Source organism: Dromiciops gliroides, chromosome 2, assembly GCF_019393635.1.
Source record: "Dromiciops gliroides isolate mDroGli1 chromosome 2, mDroGli1.pri, whole genome shotgun sequence".
Lineage (NCBI taxonomy): Eukaryota > Metazoa > Chordata > Mammalia > Microbiotheria > Microbiotheriidae > Dromiciops > Dromiciops gliroides.
This window is the reverse complement of record NC_057862.1, coordinates 303010498-303033957: the sequence shown is the minus strand read 5'-3', so window position 1 is coordinate 303033957 and position 23460 is coordinate 303010498. Positions and strand designations below refer to the sequence as shown.

At 33.9% G+C, this 23460-nt stretch overlaps 1 protein-coding gene across 7 annotated transcripts in view; it reads left to right on the top strand.

Annotated features, from left to right (window-relative positions):
- Nucleotides 1–23460, top strand: part of PAPOLA (poly(A) polymerase alpha) — a 77689-nt gene that overhangs the window by 18759 nt on the left and 35470 nt on the right. For all 7 annotated transcript variants that reach the window (XR_006355045.1, XM_043989411.1, XM_043989410.1 and 4 more), the window contains exons 3-12: nt 342–408; nt 3475–3556; nt 5814–5923; nt 6235–6288; nt 13173–13284; nt 14280–14369; nt 14458–14596; nt 16519–16591; nt 18626–18746; nt 19605–19689. Coding sequence is in view for 6 of the 7 variants with exons in the window: in XM_043989411.1 (XP_043845346.1) it covers nt 342–408; nt 3475–3556; nt 5814–5923; nt 6235–6288; nt 13173–13284; nt 14280–14369; nt 14458–14596; nt 16519–16591; nt 18626–18746; nt 19605–19689 (933 nt within the window). In the remaining variant the exon portion in view is untranslated. The remainder of the gene's footprint in view (nt 1–341; nt 409–3474; nt 3557–5813; nt 5924–6234; nt 6289–13172; nt 13285–14279; nt 14370–14457; nt 14597–16518; nt 16592–18625; nt 18747–19604; nt 19690–23460) is intronic.

The window sequence follows — 23460 nt, the reverse complement described above, 5'->3', positions numbered from 1 at the left end:
ACACGCCCATGATTTTTTTTTTTAAGCAATGTGTTTGTGTATGGTTAGAAATTTAGGAGAAATAGGGAGCTTTGTAGGTGACTTTATGATATAGCAGCCATTTCGAGTAATACACAGCTAATCTCTTAAATACTTACTCTACATATATTATCTTTCACAGACCCCACGAAATGTCAGAGAACATAAGACATAAGTCCAGGAAAATTAGTTATTGAAACTGTTCAGCTATGAAAAGTTTTTTTGGGGGGGGGATTTTGTTTCATTCATCTTAACTGTAGTGATATCAAATGATGAGTAGTACAAATGATAATATTGAGAAAATGTTAATGTTTTCTCAACAGGATTTTAATTTTGGGAAAATTAAATAACCTGGTAAAAGAATGGATACGGGAAATCAGTGAAAGCAAGGTATGGACATTTTAAGACTTTCATAGGTGGAATAACAAGCTTGAATAAACTTGTTCTTCAGAATGAACAGACTTGTAAAACATCCTTGATTAAATTGGAGGCCAAAAATTGTCTAATGGTTAATACGTAGTCCATTTTGTATTGTTCATATGAAAATTTGTAAGTAAGTTGTCCTAAACTCCATCTTAGGGTTCAAGTTAGATTTTTTTTTTTGTCTAATGTATTTCAGAATTTAAATTCATTTCTTGCATGAGTTGTATCTTACTTTGAACAATAGTTGTTGAAAAATTATAAAAATCAAAAAGTAAAATAAAATAATAGTAATTAATGTGGGGAATTGTTCTTTAAACCTTCAGTCCCTTTATATGAAGTAAAGCATTTGTAATGTGAATAATTCTTATTTGGCATATTTTATATTTGTTTCTTCATATATTTAATTTTGTTTGTATTTTCATATGTTTAATTTTCTTGAAGTTGGGGTTGTCCTGCATTTAAATTTTGGGGTGACTTAGCAATTAGTATTAGATAGTTTTTGAGTTATAAATACCCAACTTAGAAACATATATAAACAACTAGCTATCATCCCACACTTTGATTCAGTGAGATTATTTTCAGAGTAATAACCTTGTTCATTTTTTGAGAGTGTGACATATGTAACCAAAACTGGGGCAGCATAAGAATTCATCACTCTTCCAAATTCTTTTCTTGCTACAGGATATTTTACCCATAGAATCATTGTTTAAAATGGTGTTTAATTTTTTTAAGTAGCTTACTTATTACAAAAATGAAGACGTAGAATAGAATCTCAAAGAGCAGTAATGGATATTGACTTCAAAAAGGCAAGGAAATTGAGTTTTTTCAGCTACATTATGGTGGGGTTTTTTTGTTGTTGTTTTTTTTGTTTGTTTTTGTTTTTTGGTGAGGCAATTGGGGTCACACAGCTACTAAGTGTCAAGCATCTGAGGCTGGATTTGAACTCAGGTACTCCTGACTCCAGGGTCGGTGTTCTATCCACTGCACCATCTAGCTGCCCCTTTGGCTAAATTATGGATAACTGAAATAGACATACTATATTTCTGTATCCATTATTTCTAACTATATAATTGACAATCAGACCTCAATTCCACTAATTAGAACACAGGGAAAAGTATATACGTTTAATGTTTGTTTCCTTATTGATTCTGCAGATGTTTCAAAACAAATTTTTAGGTGTTTCCAATGCCTTAATTTTTTGTTTTCACACTTTGCAGTGAAGTGCTCTGGCAGTACTAACAGTGTCAGTGAACTAGCATTTATTAAGCCCCTATTGTGTCCCAGGTACTGTGTTAAGAAAGACAAAAGATAATGGGGCAGCTAGGTGGCACAGTGGATAAAGCCCTGGCCCTGGATTCAGGAGGACCTGAGTTCAAATTCAGCCTCAAACACTTGACTCTTACTGTGTGACCCTGGGCAAGTCACTTAACTCTCATTGCCCCACCAAAAAATAAAAATAAAAAAGACAAAAGATGATTCCTTCTCTCAAGGAGCTCAAAGTCTAATGTGGGTGACAAAATGCAAACAATTATGTACAAACAAGATATATACAGTTTAACTGGACATAATAAATAGAGGGAAGGCACTAGTATTAAGGGACAATTGAGAAAGACTTCTTTGCAGAAGGTGGGATTTGAAGGAAGCCAGGAAAGCTAGGAAGCAAAGATGAGGGAGAACAGAATGAAATTTTGAATAATGGTTGGAAAGCAAAAGAGAAATGGTAGATCAGCCTTTGGTTTAAAAATAATTTTCATTGGAAGAAGAAATGTTAGTGTACAGAAGAAACATCAGTGTGCACTTTAAGCATACCATTCCACATTCTCTATGTAAAACACTTTGGGAGAGAGGGAGGTTGTAAGGGGACCAGCCTGTGGAGTGAGGGGGCTGGCACATGGTGTAAGGAGGTAACAGTGATAGAGAAGTGAGATCAGGAGAAGGGATAATGTGGGGGCTAGAGACAAACATGTGGTACCCAGAATGGATGGACGGAAGACAGACATGTCGGGGCCTGACTGGGTGGGCATAGTGGGGCAAAGGTCTTAGTGGTGGAGGTCTTAAGCCAAGTACCCCCAACCCTCACTCCCCAAATCGAGCAGCAGAATTGGTGACAGTCTTTCTGCTTTAATTTGGAAGGCTTTTGGGGGGTGGGGTCGGGGGATGTGTGTATGGATTTTTTTTTGTTTGCTTTTTGGGTAGGGGTGGGGGTGGAAGCCCATGTAGTGCTAAGTCACGGGGCAGGAGCAGAGACAGCACAGTATAAGTACAGTAAAGTACAGTAGGTGTTTTTGGTATAGGTGGTTTTTTTTGGAATTTGTTTTTCTTTCGGAATTCTTTGTTTAAAGTTGAATTTGCTTAATTTGAATTTATGTAAAGCAAGAACTGTGTGTATACATCCATCCATCCATCCACACACACACACACAGAAAGGGAGAGTGAAGAAGGAGTAAGGAAAGGGAGAAGGAAAATGTAGAGTACATTCATTTTTAGGATATGTTGCATAATATACTTATTAAAAGGCTTGTGGTACCTTGATGAATTTATTTAGTTACTTTTTAGTTATTTGGGAATGTAAACTCAGTTATTACATTGTTCCTATGGGAGAAGCTGGTTTGTATTGCAGTCAGTGTTCTTTATGACAGTTTCCAGGGATGCATTGCAACTAAAAGTGGAGAATGCTAGCATTTACAATTGAATATTGTGGTCATTAAGGAGTGTGTGTGTTGTGTGTGTGTGTGTGTGTGTGTGTGTGTGTGTGTGTGTTTTAAACAGATTTTTGATTGATATAAGCCTTTAGTTACAGAACTTTAATGTTTTTGAAAAATGAGATTTCTGAAGGTTTTTGAAGGTTAGTATGTGAAGTATATAAATAGACATTTATAGAGTTTATACAATTTGTAGGTGCCCTGAAGACCTTTCAGATACAAGTCTGTGTTAAAAAATTCTTTTTGATGTTTGTTTGGAAAGTAAAAATCATCAAAAATAATTTTCAGTCTTTTGCATTGAAAGATAACCTTATGTCTTTTGTTTTAATAGAATCTTCCACAGTCTGTAATTGAAAATGTTGGAGGAAAAATTTTTACATTTGGATCCTACAGATTAGGAGTTCATACAAAAGGTAAAGGTTGTTTTGTTTACTTGGAGACAGTTTTATGTTGTGTATTGGGGGTTATTTTTATTGGTTTGGGGAAAAAAATAGAATGTCACCTTTTCCCCAGTGTACTATAGTAGGGATTTGAGTGAGACTAAAGGAAAAATTTATAGTTGGTAGCTTCTAAATTGATAGGGATGAGTGTTCTTCAAGATCATTCCTTTTATGCTTTGTGATACATCAACTGCATTCTCTTTGTTCAGCTAGGAAGGGGTAAGGAAAAAAGACAGTGATTGACTGGAGACCTGTTATGTCCATAGTACATCAGGTGTTATAGAGATTATAAAAGGTAGATATTCCTGATTCATAAAGATTTGGCAGCCTGTCAGGTACTTGAGAGAATTGAGAGGAGGAGCCATTGAACAATTGGAGATAGAGAAGGAAGAGTTCATTGTAGATTGGGGGAAAAGTTTTGTGGAGGAGGCAGTCTATTCTGTTCTGATCCAGGAGGATCAAAGGCATGAGTGAAGATATGAATGGTATGTGGTCGACAGTGAGAACTGTAGTTCTAGAGATGGGCATCTCATCTAATCTTCACATTAAATGGCAGAATTCCCATTGAGTGGTAAAATGACTTGTCTAAGGTCACCTGGGCAGTTAGCATTAGAAGTCGGATTCAGATGATATATCTGACTTCAGGACTGGTTCTCTGGCCCCTTTGCCAGATGATCTGACTTTTGAGTAAAGAGTTGGGGTTGAGGGTAGTAGAAAATAATGGGAACTGTATTGAGAACATTGAAAGAAACAGTAGTTTCTAGGTTTTAGCTCTTATTTTCTGGTTTTATTGATGAGTCTCTTTACATAAATAGTTTTTCTCCCAATGGTATCATTTATCAGTTATCCCTGACTTCCATAGGAGGCAACCTGTGTCATTTGTTAGAAGAGGCAATGATTTAAAAGCGAGTGATTATCTATATTATGATATAGTTCTTTTCATTGTGATATAATGGCTAGAGCAAAGCTTCTTAAACTATGTTGTGACCCCATATGGGGTCGGGTAACTGAATGTGGGAATCATGAAAAATTTGGCAGTTAAATGTTTGATTTGTGTATCTCTTTTACATACCTATATATCCGGGGTTATGTAAACATTTCTTGGGTGAAAAAGGGTTGTGAGTGCAAAAAGTTTAAGAAGCCCTGGGCTAGAGCAGTAAAGTTAATGTGTGGGGTTTTTTTGTTTTGTTTTTGTTTTGGGGATGTGTTTTTCTTTCAGAATTCTTTATGTAAAGTTGATTTTGCTTAATGTAGATTTACATAAAGTAAGAACTGTCTGTATATACACATACACACATATATACATAGATTTATATGCAGCATAGAAAGGGAGAGTGAAAAGGAAGGACTTCTTGAAACTTTTCTATTTGCGACCGTTTTTTGCTTGAGAAATTTACACATGGCCCTGGGTATATAGGTATAAAAATAGGTAATACATAACCTTTTACTATTGCCAAATTTTTTGTGACCCACAGTTTAAGAAGCTAGGGGCTAGTGCACCAGCCTAGGAGTCAGAAAGACAGGTTCAAGTCCCTTCTGTTTCAGACTGGTTTTGTGACCATGGAAAGTTGGTTAAGCTCTCAGTATCCCTGGTGTCTCTCTAAGAACTTTAAAATTGCAGGATATTATGTATCTTACATTGACTGAGGGAAAATTCCTGAGAATTCTTTACTTCAATGAAACCATTATGTCTGGATCAGCGTCATGGCAACACCTCCTGCCTCCCCCTGCCCTGCCAAGGAAGCCAATTATATTGAAATGTAGTAATCAAGGTATTAAGAAAAATATGTTGGGGGGGCGGCTAGGTGGTGCAGTGGATAAAGCACCGGCCCTGGATTCAGGAGTTCCTGAGTTCAAATCCGGCCTCAGACACTTGACACTTACTAGCTGTGTGACCTTGGGCAAGTCACTTAACCCCCATTGCCCCGAAAACAAAACAACAACAAAAAAAAACAAACAAAAAAAAAAGAAAAATATGTTGGGGCAGCTAGGTGGCGCAGTGGATAAAGCACTGGCCTTGGACTCAGTAGTACCTGAGTTCAAATCCAGCCTCAGACACTTGACACTAGCTGTGTGACCCTGGGCAAGTCACTTAACCCTCATTGCCCTGCCAAAAAAAAAAAAAAAGAAAAAGAAAAATACATTAACAAGTTCCAGATTAAAAAACCATTGTCTAGAGTGCACCATTTCCTGGAGTGCTATTTGCATTTGATGGATTTATTTCTTTCAGGTGCTGATATTGATGCATTGTGTGTTGCACCAAGACATATTGACCGAAGTGACTTTTTCACCTCATTCTACGAAAAATTGAAGCTACAGGAAGAAGTAAAAGATTTAAGGGTAAAGTTTAATGCATCTATTAATTTGGTGAATTACATCATATTTTAAGAAGGGATAGAGAATTTCAGTTATAGATTAATATGTAGGATTATTTGAGTAGTATAACTATGTTAAAATGTTTCAAGTTATATTACCTAATTTGTAGTAGCCAGTTATTTTTATAGTTAAAAAATGAAGCAGTGTTATGGTCTTGTCCTTTTTCTCTTTTCCAGTGCCCCCCAAAGTAATTATTATTTTACTGCTGAAATTTAATTATCATTCTCTTATGGATATAGATTTCCAGATACTGAAATTTTTCAATTTGGTTTTAGGCTGTTGAAGAGGCGTTTGTACCAGTTATCAAGCTATGTTTTGATGGTATAGAGGTAAAGTACATTTTTAATTTGACTTTGTCTCTGTTTACGTCTGTAGCATAAGTATAATAATTGACATGAGTAGAACCTCATGTTTAAGGAGAATAGGATTAATGAATTGGGTGATTATGCACATTAATACAGCTTTCAAACTCTTACGCTTGCTTGCCTGGTGTTTGCAGGAATAATCTGAACTGATGGTATGTAGTAGTGCCAGTCTTATACTATTCCTATGCTTTCATTGTCCAGTATATCTATGAACTCTTTGATGAGAGGTGCTCCCTTCAGTAATACAAATTACAACTCATTCATACTTGCCTATTCCATTCTTTTCTTATTCATTTCCCTAACATGTTAACTAAAAGTGATCCACATAATGTTTTGAGGACCTTCTTTATGTTCTTATCATCATCATCAATACCTATAATAATAGTTAACATTTACATATGTAGCACCTATTATGTTCCAGTACTGTGGTAAGTACTTTTCAATTATTATCTCATTTGACCCTCATAACATTCCTGGGAAGTAGGTGCTATTAGGGTTAGGGTTAGCGACTTGCCCAGGTCATCCAGCTAGTAAGTGTCTTGAGGCCAGATTTGATTTTAAGTTGTCTTGACTTTAGACCCAATGATCTATTGACTGTGCTATGTAGCTGTCCTCTTTTTTTTTATGATTATGCAAAATACTACCATATCTGTAATTTTGTACAAGGAAACGATTAAAAGGGAAAAAAATGAAAGAACGTGGCAAAATAGCATGCTTCAGTCTGTTCCATTAATATCAGTCCTTTCTTTGGAGGTGGATAGTATGTTTCATCAGTAGTCCTTTGGGATTGTCTTGGATCAGTTGTATTGTTGTGAATAGTCAAGTCATTCACAGTTCTTCATCAAACAATATTGCCGTCTCTGTGTACAGTGTTCTTGGTTCTGCTCACTTCACAATACACCACTTCATACAAGTCTTTCCAGGCCTTTCTGAAATCATTCTGCTTGTTGTTTCTTATAGCACAATAATATTCCATCTCCATTATATACCACAGTTTGTTTAACCATTCCCCAATTGATGGGCATTCCTTTGATTTCCAATTCTTAGCCACCACAAAAAGAGCTGCTATAAATATTTTTGTACAAATAGGTTTTTTTCTCTTTTGGGGGGTTTTTGGGATATAAACCTAGCAGTGGTATTGCTGGGTTAAAAGGTATTCACAGTTTGATGTCCCTTTGAGCATAGTTCTAAATTGCTCTCCAGAATGGTTGGATCAGTTCACAACTCCACCAACAGTGGATTAGCATCTCAGCTTCCCCACATCCCCATCAACATCTGATATTTTCCGTTTTTGTTATATTTGCCACTATGCTAGGTGTGAGATGATACCTCAGAGTTGTTTTAATTTGCATTTCTCTGATCAATCATGATCTAGAGATTTTTTCATATGATTATCGATAGCTTTGATTTCTTTGTCTGAAAATTTCCTGTTCATATCTTTTGACCATTCATCAATTGTGGAATGACTTGTGTAGCTGCCCTCTTGTATCACAGAGATGCAAGTGAAACATGGATTATCTTTTGCTCTTCCAACATACATAATGAACTCATCTTTTTTTCTTCCCAGACATTTCTTTGACAATGTCCTTTATGCACTTACATGCTTTTTTATTGTCCTTTGGGTGATAAATCAAGATTTTAAGTATCTACTATGTTCCAAGCATTGACGATATAAAGACAACAATGAAGTAGTCAAAGAGTTTACATTCTATCTATATCTCTTATGATTCTTCAGATACTAATCTACTGTGAAAGCTATTGACAATAGAAGACAAGAAATATTACTTAACTGTTTACAATATAACACTGAAGGTTGTCTGTATAGTTTTGGGGGGTTTTTTTTTGTTTGTTTTTGGTATGGGGCAGTGAGGGTTAAGTGACTTGCCCAGGGTCACACAGCTAGTAAGTGTCAAGTGTCTGAGGCCGGATTTAAACTCAGGGCCTCTTGAATCCAGGGCCAGTGCTTTATCTACTGCACCACCTAACTGCCCAGTCTGTATAGTTTTAAAACAGGTTTATTAAATCGTGACAGTTACTGCTTAATTTACAGAGATATCTTGTTTTTTTCTTTGTAACATGAATACTTTTATTTAAGAACTAATAAAGTATGGCCAGAAATAATAATAGGAAAATGCAGTTGGTTGCTTTGTTCCTATACTGTATTTTCTTCCTATATTAGCAAATTTTTGTTAACTTTTACTCTCCTAATCCCAGTGATTGGTGATTGCTGAATTCTTTCCTCTATAAGAGTAAACCTTCTATCCCCTTACACTCTACTTCCTGTTCCCTTATTGCCACCCACCTCAACTCTGGGCCTACAGTATTCCAGACCAACTCTACTCACTCTTTGCATTGTGTCTTCTAGAACTCCTTTACCATAATTAGTAAGCTTCCTTTCACTTTACACTTTTTTCTCTAGAGGTCCTTTCTGGACTGTAGCATTTATTTACTGAAACCTGGTTTGCCCTGAATATTGGTACATCTCTGTCCATCCTTTTCAGTTATATGTTTTCTCATGCTCTAGACACTACAGGTTCCTGTAGTGCCCTTTGTAATATTCTTTGCTCCTCATTGCTGCTTATAATCCTCCTATTGTCATCACTCAGCAGCCTCTCCTCTTTTAGGGTTCATGCTATCCAAATTCATCACCCAATCCAGATCTTGGTGACTGTTGACTGGCCCTTCCTGGTTACCTGTCTTCCTATCTCAGTGATGTCAGTTCTTCCTTTACAGACTTCTTTGCCATACTGAGTCCTACTTAGAGTAAAGGTTGTCAACTTAAATGTTGATATTTCCTCAAGCCCCCTAACCTCCCAGTTCCTCAGTCTATTTAACTCTTATAACTTCTATACTTTACCTCTTTCACACACAGAATTGGTCTAACTTGTGATCTTGTCATCACTCATAGTTCTATTTCTGTGATCAAGAACTCTGCAGTTCTTTTATTAAATCATAACCTTCTGGGGCAGCTAGGTGGCGCAGTGGATAGAGCACCGGCCCTGGAGTCAGGAGTACCTGGGTTCAAATCCAGCCTCAGACACTTAACACTTACTAGCTGTGTGACCCTGGACAAGTCACTTAACCCCAATTGTCTCACTAAAAAAAAACAAATCATAACCTTCTATCATTCTAACTCTGTCCAATGTCTTTCTTGCCTAACATCTATTCTTTGTCTTTACTGTGACTTCTACTTTTACCACCCTTCATTACTTGCTCAGGCCATCACCTTTGTTCTGGCTATATCATCTTCCCTTCCTGGGCTCAACCCTTTACTGAACTATGTCAATTCTGTAATATTTTATATACTTGAATCCCTTTCTATATCTTATTGAATTGCACCTCATGCCTTGTTAACCCCAATCATGGATTACTTTTTTATCCTCCATTCTTACCTGTGTACTACATAGCTAAGCTAGAAAAAAATCTTGCAACCTTGCTAACTAGGTAAGTTACAAATTTGTATTACCTATTCTTATTTTATCCATATAACAAGACAATCTTTGTATTCTTCCATAATTGATTTCTCTTAGGCTTGTTACAGAAACTATCATAAATCTCTCCTCCCTGAAAGCCTCCCACACGGTGTATTTTCCTTATCCTCTCAGCTGAAGCTTTCACCTCGTAATATACTGAGAGAATAGAGGACATTTGTTGTGAGTTCCCTGTTCCCCATTCTGCACCTTGACCCAAGCTTGGACATCATTTGTGATCTTCTTCCAAGGCTGATCTCTACATAAAACCCTTAATCCTATCACATGTTTTCCTCTCCATTGGATTGCCCCCAAAATAATTGTCCTCCTCCTCCATCTTTAATCTCTCCTTATCCATTGGTTCCTTTCTTACTATCTTAATCAATCTTTTCCCCAAAGCTCTTCTGTCCCCTCAAGTTGTTGTCCTATATCTTTCCTCCTGTTTACAACTAAACTCCTAGAACAAACTGTCTACATTTGTGCTTCTACTCTTACTTCTCAACCCCTGAAAGTGTGAGTCCTACCTTCCTCACTCACTTTAAATTTCCATGTCCAGAGTTAACAATGACTTTTAAACAAAAAATTTTAAATGAATTTAGCAATCATTTCCAAAGAATGGAAAGGAGGTCATGTGAACTTCTTCCATTTAAAAGTTTTATACATTAAATTTAATAGGACTGGTCTGCCTCTATCCCCTTCTGAACCTCTCTTCCTCACATTTTAAGAAACTCAAATTATCTCAAAATAGAGAGCTTATTATTTTTTCCATCATACCTGTCCCAGTTCTGAACTTTGATGTTGGAGTCATGCGTAACACCATCATCCCACTCACCTCAGGTTCATAACCTCAGTGTCATCTTTCATTCCTCATTCTCTGAAATATTAGAAAACCATGATTTCAGCCTAACATTCCCCCCACCCTTCCCTTTTACCTAATGAATTCCAGTTATATCCTGTTGCTTCTAGGATCAAATAATGATGTTTAACATTGAAAATTTTTTGCACTCTGACTAACATTACATTTTAGTTCCCCATCACACATACTGTGATCTTGCCAAACTGATCTTCTGACTGTTCCTTCTATGTGGGACTTCATTTTCTACCCAATATCGAACCAAGAAGAGTAGGTAATAAAGTGTAGTTGGGAGGGGGAGTGAAGTCTTGATGTGTAGGAAAGAATTTCACAGTATACCTTCTGAACTACCATTTAAAACCACTAGTCTAGGGAAATTAAGAAAGGATTCATTTATAAGGTGACACTTCAACAGAACTCTGAAGGAAACCAGAGATTCTGAGAGGTGGCAGTGGGAAAAGAGTGAATTCCAAGCATGGGAACACTTAATGGTTGTGTGATCCTGATCAAGTTACTTAACCTCTTAGTTCCCATGTCAGTTGATTACAGTAAATTATAGATAACCTACTGAGCTGCTTTGGTAGAGGGAGTTTTACTTGGAGTTCTCTAAACAATGGAATTACATCTATTCCCTCACTCCCCTCACCCCTTAAGTATTTGAGTACATGAAAATAACAAGTTCACCTTATTTGAAGTAAATGTTTTTATCAAAAGTTTCAGTCATACTTCCAAATTATTCACCCCTTAAACAGAAGAAAATCAAACAAGTTTTCCCAACTAAACCTAAAAGTATTTGAGTACATGAAAATAACAAGTTCACCTTATTTGAAGTAAATGTTTTTATCAAAAGTTTCAGTCATACTTCCAAATTATTGTTCTTGGTTTGGAAAAGGTATTGGCGAGGACTTTGAAAGTGAGAAATCAGGGCAGTTAGGTGGCGCAGTGGATAATCAGCCTTGGATTCAAGAGGACCTGAGTTCAAATTCGGCCTCAGATACTTGACACTTATTAGCTGTGTGACCCTGGGCAAGTCACTTAACCCTCATTGCCTTGCAAAAAAAAAGAAAGTGGGAAATCACTAGGAGTGCTTGTAGCCTTGCTGTTTAAATGGGATATTGCTATAACTAATTATTCACTTTATTTAGAAATAAGCTATATTGGGAAGAGCTTAAAATGAACTTCTTAGCTCCCTAGTACACATTAAGGTAAAGATGTAGGGGTCTTAGGATAGCTCTGCCCTTGCTAATTATAGGTCCTTCCATGGGAGTAGTTTTCTTCCTTCAACCAGTGATTTCATTGGTGTAACCCTTTTTGCTGATCAGCAGTTCAGCTTTAAAGAATTTCCTTGGGGCAAAGAGAACTTAATACATGTGCATGGTCACATAGCTAGGATGTTTGGGAGACTGAACAGGAACCCTTGAATTTCTGACTTCTAGACTAATCATCTAGCCATTAGACTGGCTGAGTGTGTTTATACATAAATATTTTATTTTCTAGATCATTGTCTTTTGTACTACACTGTCCCCTGTCTAAAGTTCTATGGTATTCTGTTCTAAAGGTTTTCTAATGTTGCAGAAAAATGAAACAAGCAAAGTGGATATACAACTCCCTTTGAAAGGATATTTTACTGAATTCCTCTTTCTTTGGGATTGAGTTTTGAGATGGAAACTTTTTCCCTTAAGTAATCTCTACCATCTCCCTATCTTAAATACTTCTTTGTATTTTACACTGTCAGATGTCTGGTTATTTGTTGATATATCCTACATTATAGAAATTGTGTGACTGGCTACAGAAGAATGAATGTAGTATTTTATATTTGGAAAGAGTATTTCTTTTCTAACATGTATTTGTCAATTTCACCCATGCTTTATCCCCACTTTTCCTAATAAATACTCTTTAAAGTAACTTCTGTTATTCTCTGTTCATTTGCATTGGTTAGAAGTCTTTAAGGTAAATTTGTAGATTAAAATTCTTATTATTAGCAATAATTTGCTATGTTTCAATGTGTAGATCTAATCTTATCTTGAAATGGTTATAGTTCCCTAATCTTACATATTTTAACATGTTTGACTCCCTACTACTTGGATTAGCATTTAATTCATGGCAAATAGGATAGTGTGCTAAAAGCAAGGATAGGAATGTTTTAAATTTTTTACCATCCCCAAGATTCTTTCCCCTCCCCATCTATAAAACATTGTTTTCCTATTTTTAATCAATAAGCAATCTATGAAATATTTTTGGTAATATACTCACCAATGAAATGAAACTGGCACAGATAATTTTATGTACACAGACTCAAATGAATTAGCTAAATATGATCAGAATTAGAAATATTACAGGTATGATTTGAACCACACATTACTATGTTTTAACACTATCTGTGTAGGGACATTATCAGGGTTATTATGTCAAGAGATAGCACAAACATCCAGAAGAATCATTTTCTATGTATTCCTGAAATTACCTTCTTAACAAAAGTCTGTGGTTTGACAGGTGTGGAATGATTATTTTTTGTTTTCATTTAGATTGATATTTTGTTTGCAAGATTAGCACTGCAGACTATTCCTGAAGATTTGGACCTACGTGATGACAGTCTACTAAAAAATTTAGATATTAGATGCATAAGAAGTCTTAATGGTATGTGAAACACTTACACAGTATCAATTTTTCTTGTCAAATAAGAAATAAAGTTCTTTGAGCTTTTCTGTTGCATTAATAGTTGAGTCTTATCTTGAATTATTCACTATTTGCATGAGGCTGCATTAGTATACAAGGTTTAAGGATGTGTCTAGTATGATATACTTAAAAACTTGATGTCTAGTTTATTTTTCTGAAAATAAAGGATTTAATATACTGTTATCTTTAATTTAGATGATGAATTAAAGTATTTGTACAGTAATGTAAGCACATTATTCTTTTTTTTTTTTCTTATTTTTGCGGGGCAGTGGGGGTTAAGCGACTTGCCCAGGGTCACACAGCTAGTAAGTGTCAAGTGTCTGAGGCTGGATTTAAACTTAGGTACTCCTGAATCTAGGGCCGGCGCTTTATCCACTGTGCCACCTAGCCGCCTCACACATTATTCTTGTTTTTTGGGGGGGTTTTTAGTTATTTTGTTAAATGTTTCCCAATTACATTTTTTTTTAAGTGAGGTAATTGGGGTTAAGTGACTTGCCCAGGGTCACACAGCTAGTAAGTGTTAAGTGTCTGAGTCTGGATTTGAACTCACATACTCCTTACTCCAGGGCCGGTGCTCTATCCACTACGCCACCTAGCTGCCCTGCACATTATTCTTAATAACTTAAATATGTTGACTTATTTAGTTGATGTGTTATTTATAGTTAATATTTCCTATTGGGAATAATGAGTGTCAGTTATGAAGTGAAACACGAAGCTCAGTAGTTCCCCCCCCCCCCCCATATTTTATGGACAGTATCCAATGTGTTAGGTTTTTTTCTGGGGTTATATCATCTTCTAAACTTGTGTTTTACTTGACATTATATAAAATAATATAATAAGACTTTTTAATTTGTTTTAGTTATGAGCCTAGGAAAATTTGAATAAATGCACATGAGATTTTAAAATGAACTTTTGATCATCTGAAATGTGTTTTTTCCCTCCCTTTTGTTCATTAGGTTGCAGGGTAACCGACGAAATTTTACATCTAGTACCAAACATTGACAACTTCAGGTTAACTCTGAGAGCTATCAAACTTTGGGCCAAACGTGAGTTCAGAATTTGCTAGGTAGCTAATTAAAATGATGTGTGCTTTGTTCCCCAGTAACTTACTTTTTGTTTTTCCCTTATCAACAGGCCACAACATCTATTCCAATATATTAGGTTTCCTCGGTGGTGTTTCCTGGGCTATGCTAGTAGCAAGAACTTGCCAGCTTTATCCAAATGCAATAGCATCAACTCTTGTACATAAATTTTTCTTGGTATTTTCTAAATGGTATGTTTTTAGATTATATTAAAATAAAATTGATTGTAGACACTGAAGTTTAGTCTTATTTCTATGACACTTCTGCAGCTGGTTCCAGATTTTAAAATTGGACATAATTAACAGTTTAGTTTAATGGCGACCCAGAATTTGTTTTTTTATTTATTTTTATATATATATATATATGGTGAGACAATTGGGGTTAAGTGACTTGCCTAGCGTTACACAGCTAGTCAGTGTTAAGTGTCTGAGGCTGGATTTGAACTCAGGTTCTACTGAATCCAGGGCCAGTGGTCTATCCACTGTGCCACCTGGCTGCCCACTCTGTTATTTTTTTTTTATAGTGTGGTATACTCTTTTTTTTTTTTTTAAATGTATGAGGTATTTTATTTTTTCCGTTACATGTAAAGATAGTTCTCAACTTTTGTTTATACATGCTTTACAATTTCAGATTTTTCTCCCTCCCTCCCCCCTCCCCTAGACAGCAGGTAATCTGATATAGGTTATATCTATATATCTCTATACATATACATATAGATATATATATATACACACACACACATATATTTTTTAAAGAGTAAAGCTAAGCCCCATTTCATTTCCCTTTGCCAATTCCTATTCCCCCTAAAAAGGATGACAGGTTAGCAATATAGTATACATTATTTTAATACTAAGTAATCTCCAGACAAACTCTCACTTTCATTTTAACCTGAATGTCACATTTAATCAAATAAAAATGGTACCTTGGAATATCCATTAACTTTTTCAGAAATCCTTCCCCTTCTTTTCTCCATTTTGGAACCTAAAGATGTATATACTTTGGGGAGCACTCAGTTAATCAGTTGTTTCCAATAAAATATTGATGTATAACATACACAAGAAGCATATAAGAAGAATACATTCACAAATATATGCAAAAAGAACAATTTCATGACATCCTAGATTTGCTGCTCTGATAGTCAGTAAAATTTTCCACCTTTTAAAATGTGCAAATCTTGTAAACATTTTTAAAAAGAAATCCTGACTAGTGTCTTTAATTACTTTGTCTTTATGGATGGACATAGTGACTTGAATTTTAAAATTTTCAAAATGTTTAATGCATAAGAAAAGTAGTTACTATTCCATTGCATTTTTAAAAATAAACTGATAATTTTCACCATTTCCCTAAAGTACTTCTATTGATCTAGACAATGGGGTTTATCCTCTGGCATTTTTGTTTAATCACTTGTTTCCTACTCATTTAGAATGAAACACATTTTAAATTTTAAGTCAAATACTTCTAAAGTTTTCATAACAGTGCTGATAAGTCTTAGAAATGCCCTCTGTCTAGCCATTAAATGGGCTAATATTTGTAGCTAATTTTGAAGTATCTGACTTGAAAGAAATGATCCCACCACATAGACAAAGCACTATATTTCATTCAGTTGTTAATGCTACATCATCTTAAGCATCTTAGTGTAGAATCCTTTGTTTATTGCATGTAGTTTTTTTTATAATTGATCATGCTGCCTTAGGTATTATTTCTCCAGTTGCATAGGGATTGGGGTAGAATAAAGAATGGATTCTCTTTCAAAGGGGTGGGTTTCCCTTGTTTCATGGTTGAGTTTGATCTGAAGAATATTTCAAGATATTTTACAATAGAGCTGATTGTTATTACTATATAATGGCTTTACCAACTATTTCAGGGCTGCAATATGGGACATTTTTCAAATGATGTTGTGATTCTATAGTTTAGAAAGAAGGCGCCTTACATAGACTTTAACTTGAAGAAAAAAGAATAAAAAGAATAAAAAGAATAAAAGTCTTTCATCTATTGATTTGTCAAGAGGGCAAAATGAAGAAGGATCACATTTCACAAAATACTTTGTTATTAAAAAAAAGTATAGATGGTAATATCCAATAGTCTTATCAAGTGCTACAATCTTTTTAAACAGGGAATGGCCAAATCCAGTGCTATTGAAACAACCTGAAGAATGCAATCTTAATTTGCCTGTATGGGACCCAAGGGTTAGTGTATTATTTTTTCCCCTATAAATTCCACACTGTACAGTAAAAAGTAAAATCAACTGCTTAAAGAAACTCAATGGAGACTTCATGTTTTAGATATTTATGGATGTAGCTGGCTATTGGCAATTGTTTCAACAATTATATTTTCTTCATTATTAACATCAGCTGTAATTGTCCTATAATTTATAGGACATTATTACTTTGTACCCTGTGAAAAAACATTCTTAAGAATATATATTATCTAGCTGAATATACTGACTTCAGTAACAGATTTGCAACCTACAATATATATTTAATCATACGATTATTAACTATGTAAGTAAAAGTTGTGTGGGCAACTGTGCATAAGAAAACAAAATAAAAGGCTACTAAAAATATTCCCTGTATTTATTTCATGTAAACATTTTGTTAAAACTGATTTGTAATACAAAAGCTGTTGGCAGAATCATTTAGTATGTGACCACTTTCAAGAAGTACCATTTTAACTATCCGTGATATAATTGTTACAGTTGGTTTGAATTTCTGTAAATCGCATTTCATGTATTTGAATTGAGGAATAGCTTTAATTGTAGTTCTTTTTGGGTGTTACCATCACAACTGAGAAAATATTAATTTTGATATTTTTTCATTTGAAAGAAAAATAAAATTCAGGATCTCAGAATGAGAGATTTAATTGATTTTTGAAATCACTCACAACTTAATGGGTTTATGGACATTTTATCTTGTGCCAGTATTGCTTTTGCTGGTCTTATCACTGTATCTAAAATTATTTTTTTTCTATTTTTCTTGATCAGAAAAGGCTAATTATGTTTTTTTGGGGCGGGGAGGTGAGGCAATTGGGGTTAAGTGACTTGCCCAGGGTCACACAGCTAGTAAGTGTTAAGTTTCTGAGGCCAAATTTGAACTCGGGTCCTCCTGACTCCATGGCTGGTGCTCTATCCACTGCGCCACCTAGCTGCCCAAGGCTAATTATGTTTTAAAGCTTTCAAACTTCATGGGTAAATGAATTGAATTGTAATTCAGACTCTTACATTTGAGATAATGACAATACACCTCCTCAGCATTAAATCTAGAACTAGGTCCTTAAATAATACTATCAGCATTTTTAAAAGGCAAAACTAACATGAGTAGTATGCATTAAATATTTCTTAGATCTCTTATGTAAAATTTATTGTATGGTACAACAAAGTAATGGATATCTAGAGAGTTAGGAGACTTGAGTTCTAGTACTGATTTCTGCCATTTACTCTTTGTTTAACCAGTAACAAGGTCTTCTTTGGGACTCAATTTCCTCATCTGTAAAACTCAAGTGTTAGCCTGGATCATTTCTGTTCCTTCTAGTTCTTACATTCTTTGATTCAATAGAATATGTTTAAGAACATGACTCTAATTTTTATTTTTATTTTAAAAAATATTTAAACTTTCCTTTGGAGGCCTTAAAGCATGTTTTAGGAAGTATAGTTTTTGCCTAAAATAATTCTTTACCCCCTCCCCTGCTTTGTTTCGTTGGGGAGGGTTTGTTTTATTTTTGAATATTATACTAAAAGCCTAATAATTAGGATACACAAAGTTTATCTTTTCATTTTAGGTACCTTGTTCCTATTAATGGTGTAAAGGTAGATTAATAAAAGTGCTTATGAGCAGATGTCTTTAATAAAGCATTTTTATGAAAATGAACTTTTAGTTGAACCCAAAGTACAGTTCAGTTTTTCAATTTATAAAAAACTTACTTTAGGGTACCGTATTAAATTAGTCTTTCTAACATTCAATGTTATTCTATGTCAGGATACATCCTGAAGAATTTAGTGTAACATGATCATTTACTTACATTGAACTTTTAACTGATAGGTTAGATTTATTCTCTGGTGCTTTAAACAATTTCAAAACAGGGCTTACTTAACTGCATTTTCTTGATTTTACCTTCAACAATGAATACAGTTAAAATTGATCATTATTCAGTTTATCAAAGGATAAAAGTCCAAATTTCTGTTTCATGTGTACTTGAAGAAACTGATTGGCTGTTGTTATATATAGGTAAACCCCAGTGATAGGTACCATCTTATGCCTATAATTACACCAGCATACCCACAACAGAATTCTACGTACAATGTGTCCGTTTCTACACGGATGGTCATGGTTGAGGAGTTTAAACAAGGTAAGTTCTTTTATCCTTACCCATTTCTTCATATACAGAAGTTTAAAATATTGTTCTAATCCTAGCATTATGCTGTATGATATTGGTTAAAATGATAATTTCCAAACTAGAACTTTGCAAGAGGATTACAGTATAGTCTAGAGAATTCACTTCTTAAATGAGTAATGTTTTATATTTTTCAGTTATACAATTTGTATTTGACTTGACACCATAAAAATTGTAATTTTTAAAATATTGTATGGGTATTGGAGTGTCTTTAATAGATTTTTGTAGGCTATATTTAGTACCTTAATAATATATTGTTGCCATGTAGAATTAGTTTCTAGTCTCTTCCACAGGCAGAGACTAATGAAACAGGAGGATAAAGCCCTTAAGGAAGGAAGTTGGGCAAGAATGGGGATATTACCTTCCATTTTGCATCAAGAACTCCCAAACTACCATGAAATTCAAAACATATAGTAAGATTTTCTACTTTGTATTGCCCTTTATGGGGAATACATAGGTCTCCAATAACCATTTTTTAATGAAGAAAAATTTGAAAGTGAAGAAATATACTTGATTTATTTCTCTCTAAGCTAGATAACATCAATTTTTTGAGTTTATATAAAAAGTATTAGAATATTACTCTTATTGTTGGTTACTGATTTAATTTAGTAATGAGCCCCAAATTTTGTATATTATTATGTTTGTGGCTCCCCCCCATAATTAATAGGTTTAAAATGAGAAAGTCTTTGTAAATTTAATTAGTAACTATGTTGAATTATAATGTATGCGTGTGGTATAAAAGTTTTTGAATTGTCAGATTGCTAATATTTATAGCAAAGTATGCAAAGAAGTTTTAATATGTCTTTAATTTAGGTCTTGCTATCACAGATGAAATTTTGCTGAGTAAGGCAGAGTGGTCCAAACTTTTTGAAGCTCCCAACTTCTTTCAAAAGTACAAGTATGTATTTTAAGGCATGGCAGACATTGCTTTCTTAATATTCACAGTGATATATGTGACACTTTGTTAGACAAGCATTTCTAGTAGAATTAGGTTTGAAGGTTCTCATTTTCCTGTAAATCTCTGCTATTTAGAATAGCAAACACTTTTTGTTGATGTATTTCTTTTTTTACCATCTCTTCCTTTTCAAGATAATATTTAGCCTTTATAATTTGTTGCTAAATAATTTAGCTTTCATTAATGAAGACATCACTTAATGAGTCAAAATTGTTGTTAGTGATTTGGCCGGAAGGAGAAATGCTAAATACGTGGTTTTTCTACTGATTTTTAATACCTGGATATTTTAGGCCACTAGAAAGGTATGTGTTGCTGATTAAAGAATGAAAAACTAGGATTATTAGAGGGGAGAAGTTCTTGTTAAAAGTTTATATTTGGAAAGATCACAGTCACTTAAATTTGTAAAATTACATTTTGCTGATTTTCTCGATACATAGCCAACTGTTAATGTTGTTAGTAGGCTATAACATTATCCATCCATATATTTTCAAAATAAGGTAGTCCCTTCAAATATTTAAAAGAAGTTTTCCCAGGAACCTAGAAGACCTAATATTTTTAACATAAATGTTTAACTTTAATGGTTTAATACCTTTTTAGTACAGGTCAGAAGCCTATTTTAATTGTATTTGATTTTGATGAAAATTGTAAGTTTTATAATAAATCTTACTTGGAAAAAAAAATGGACTGCATTTTTATTTGCCCTGAGCTGAAATTTTGCCAGAGTCCCACTTTTTTTTTTTTTCAAAAAAATTTTTTAAACATTTGAAAGTTTTCTAACCATCTGATCTTGTATTGGATTGTGTTATGTAATAATCTAAGCAAGATTTTAATATGCTATTCCCCAATTAAAAAAATGAATGATGACCATAATTATGTCTCTGTGTTTTGTTTCTGTACCTTTTGCATGAAAATAAAAACCAGTAATCGAGCACTTGAATTGTGTTCTGGGGATTGCATTTGGAAGATTGTGTTATCAGTGGCAATTTAAATAATTTATAATATTGATGATCTCTACCTTTTCTTTAGAAATTTTCTTTGTGTATAGAGTTTTTCTCCCTTTTTACTGTTGAGGACCATTTAAGTTTGATATAGGCTTAGGTACAGCTTTTTCTAATTCAGTACAAATCAGAACAGTAATTGAAAACAGAAGAATAAAAAATATTCTTCATCATAAATATGTAGTGATGCCACTCAAATTTCTTTAGGAACCACATTTACTCAAATTTGCCCTTTGTAAGTTTAGTGTATCAAGAATTGGACTAATTAGTTTGTATCATGCAAGTTGGGAGGCAGTAAACTGATATTTTCTTCTTTAGAACCTAAATACCTATATACCATTTAATGATAATTTTTGTTTGAAAAAAATTGACAGGGATCCCTTTTAAAGTTTTACTTTATGTAGCAGCTTTTTAAAATTAGTTATAATTTATCTTTTTCTAAATTATTCAATCTGAAAGCATTCATATTATTTTGCTGCATATGTGTCAAATAAGTATACTTTTAATGAGTAATGGTAATTTGTTTTCATCTATTAAATCAGAAAATGTCATATCAGGTTGGTGATTTGGATATATTTTAAATATATAATAAACAATCTTGATCTAAACTTGAGTGTTGAAAATCATGACAAGTGTACTAGTTATATCACACAGAATTTCTCCCATCTTCTGGTATTCTTCCCCGAAGAGATCCATTATTACAAAGGGAGCTGAGAGTTAGAAATATTTAACAATAAGAATCTCTTAATGATGTAAGGTTTGTAGACACTCTTTATTATGGAATTTTATTTCAAAATAGTCCCCAAGTTATTATGAATATGTAAAAAAAAAAGTTAAATATACAAGATAATGAGAGACAGGCAAAGTTAAATTTTTCTTTCTTGTAGTATAGTTAAATTACCTAAATTTGTCTAGCATCCTTCATTATTGCAGTTGTCTTAGAATACAATTTACTACATACACTTTTACTATTCATTAGATTCGAGTGTTTATATTTGAAGGAAACCACCCAGAAATGTTCAAGATTGTTTCCTTTTTTTACAAACAAACTTCTAGGAAACCAAGTTGTCAGCATTTGTTATATATGCAAATGTGAAGTCATAGTTTTGATTTGTGGTATCTTGGAAATGTTTAGTACGTTATATGAAATTATTTTTGAGAGCAGAAAGGCATTTGACTATTCTCAAGATTGTTTTTAAGCTTAATGTATTAAGGGCTGAGTTACACTCATGTGATAATACTGAGGTTCAATTCTTTAAGATCTTTAAGAAAGACAGAACTTTGAGAAAAACTTTTAACTTTACCTCAGATTTAAGATAGCCTAATAGCACTAACAGTGAAGGAAAGGGCTTTTTTTTTTTTAAGTGAGGCAATTGGGGTTAAGTGACTTGCCCAAGGTCACACAGCTAGTAAGTGTTAAGTGTCTGAGGCCGGATTTGAACTCGGGTACTCCTGACTCCAGGGCTGGTGCTCTATCCGCTGCGCCACCTAGCTGCCCCCGGAAAGGGCTTGTTAAAAAAAACGATATGCAAAAAAAAAATTAGCAAGAAAGGGATGAGGGGTTGAGCTAGATAGATAAATGAAATGTGTTCTTTTATACTTAATTTTTTAGATACCTAGACATCTCTATAGAGGTAATTAGAATAAGGAACAATGGAGGAATCATGCAGGTTTTAATAGATTTTGTAATTATTAGTCCATTGTGTGTTAGTCTTTGTAAATACCATGTCATGAAAAATTAAATTAGGCTATATTTTTTAAAAAAACTAACACATTTTTAAATGATGTATACAATTGTCAGTATGAGATGTGGCAGCTGATTTAAGTGAGCGTCAGTGACCTAAAGATACAGTAATTTGGGCTATAGGCACAACTCTAAATTCTAATTTGAATTTTTCATAAAATCTTTTGAGCCCTGGGTTCAAAAATTTGTCAGTTTTTCATTAATTAGATCAGATGCATTTATGGTAACTTTCTTGATTCATCCAAGGGTTTTTATTTGCAGGTTTTTAAAGTTTTATTGTTTTTTATTTATTTTAAGATAGCAAACTAATGCCCAAAACATTAACGTGTAAATGTTATTTGGAGGTTTTTGATTTGCCAGTGACTGTCCTTCATGTAGTCATTTGCCAAGCATTTAATTCGGTTTCATTTTTGTAAACTGTTTTGAATGATTTCTAATATAAAGTAAAAGTAATTCTGATATAGCTACCACTTCAAAGTAATTTCTACCCTTTTTTAGGCTAATGAGATTTCATCCAAATTTGGGTTGTGGATTTAATATATGTTCAAGACGAAAATATTTTTTTTTGGAGAAGGTTGAGGGAACAAATTCACCTTTCCTTTGGTCAGTATGTCTAGGTTGTGGAAAGGTAGGGGAAGGAAGGTTGATGCTTTAGTGTGTGAATGTCTAATTTTTAGCATCATAGAAACTTTTAAATTTACCCTCAAAGATTATTATCAAAAATTTTAAACATCTGACTAATTATATTCTAAAGAACATTTTAAAATTTAATTTAGTATCCATTTATACTTAGGTTTGCAGCTCTGTCATTCTTGCAGTGTATAAATTGAAATGCATATTAGTTTTGTGGCATGGCTGTAGTACTATGTAGTAGTACTTCATTTATTAAACAGCATTAGATTTAAGAAAATAAGCCAATTTTCCATATAATTTTAGTATTAAAATTCTGTTTGAGTACCAAACTTTAGATTA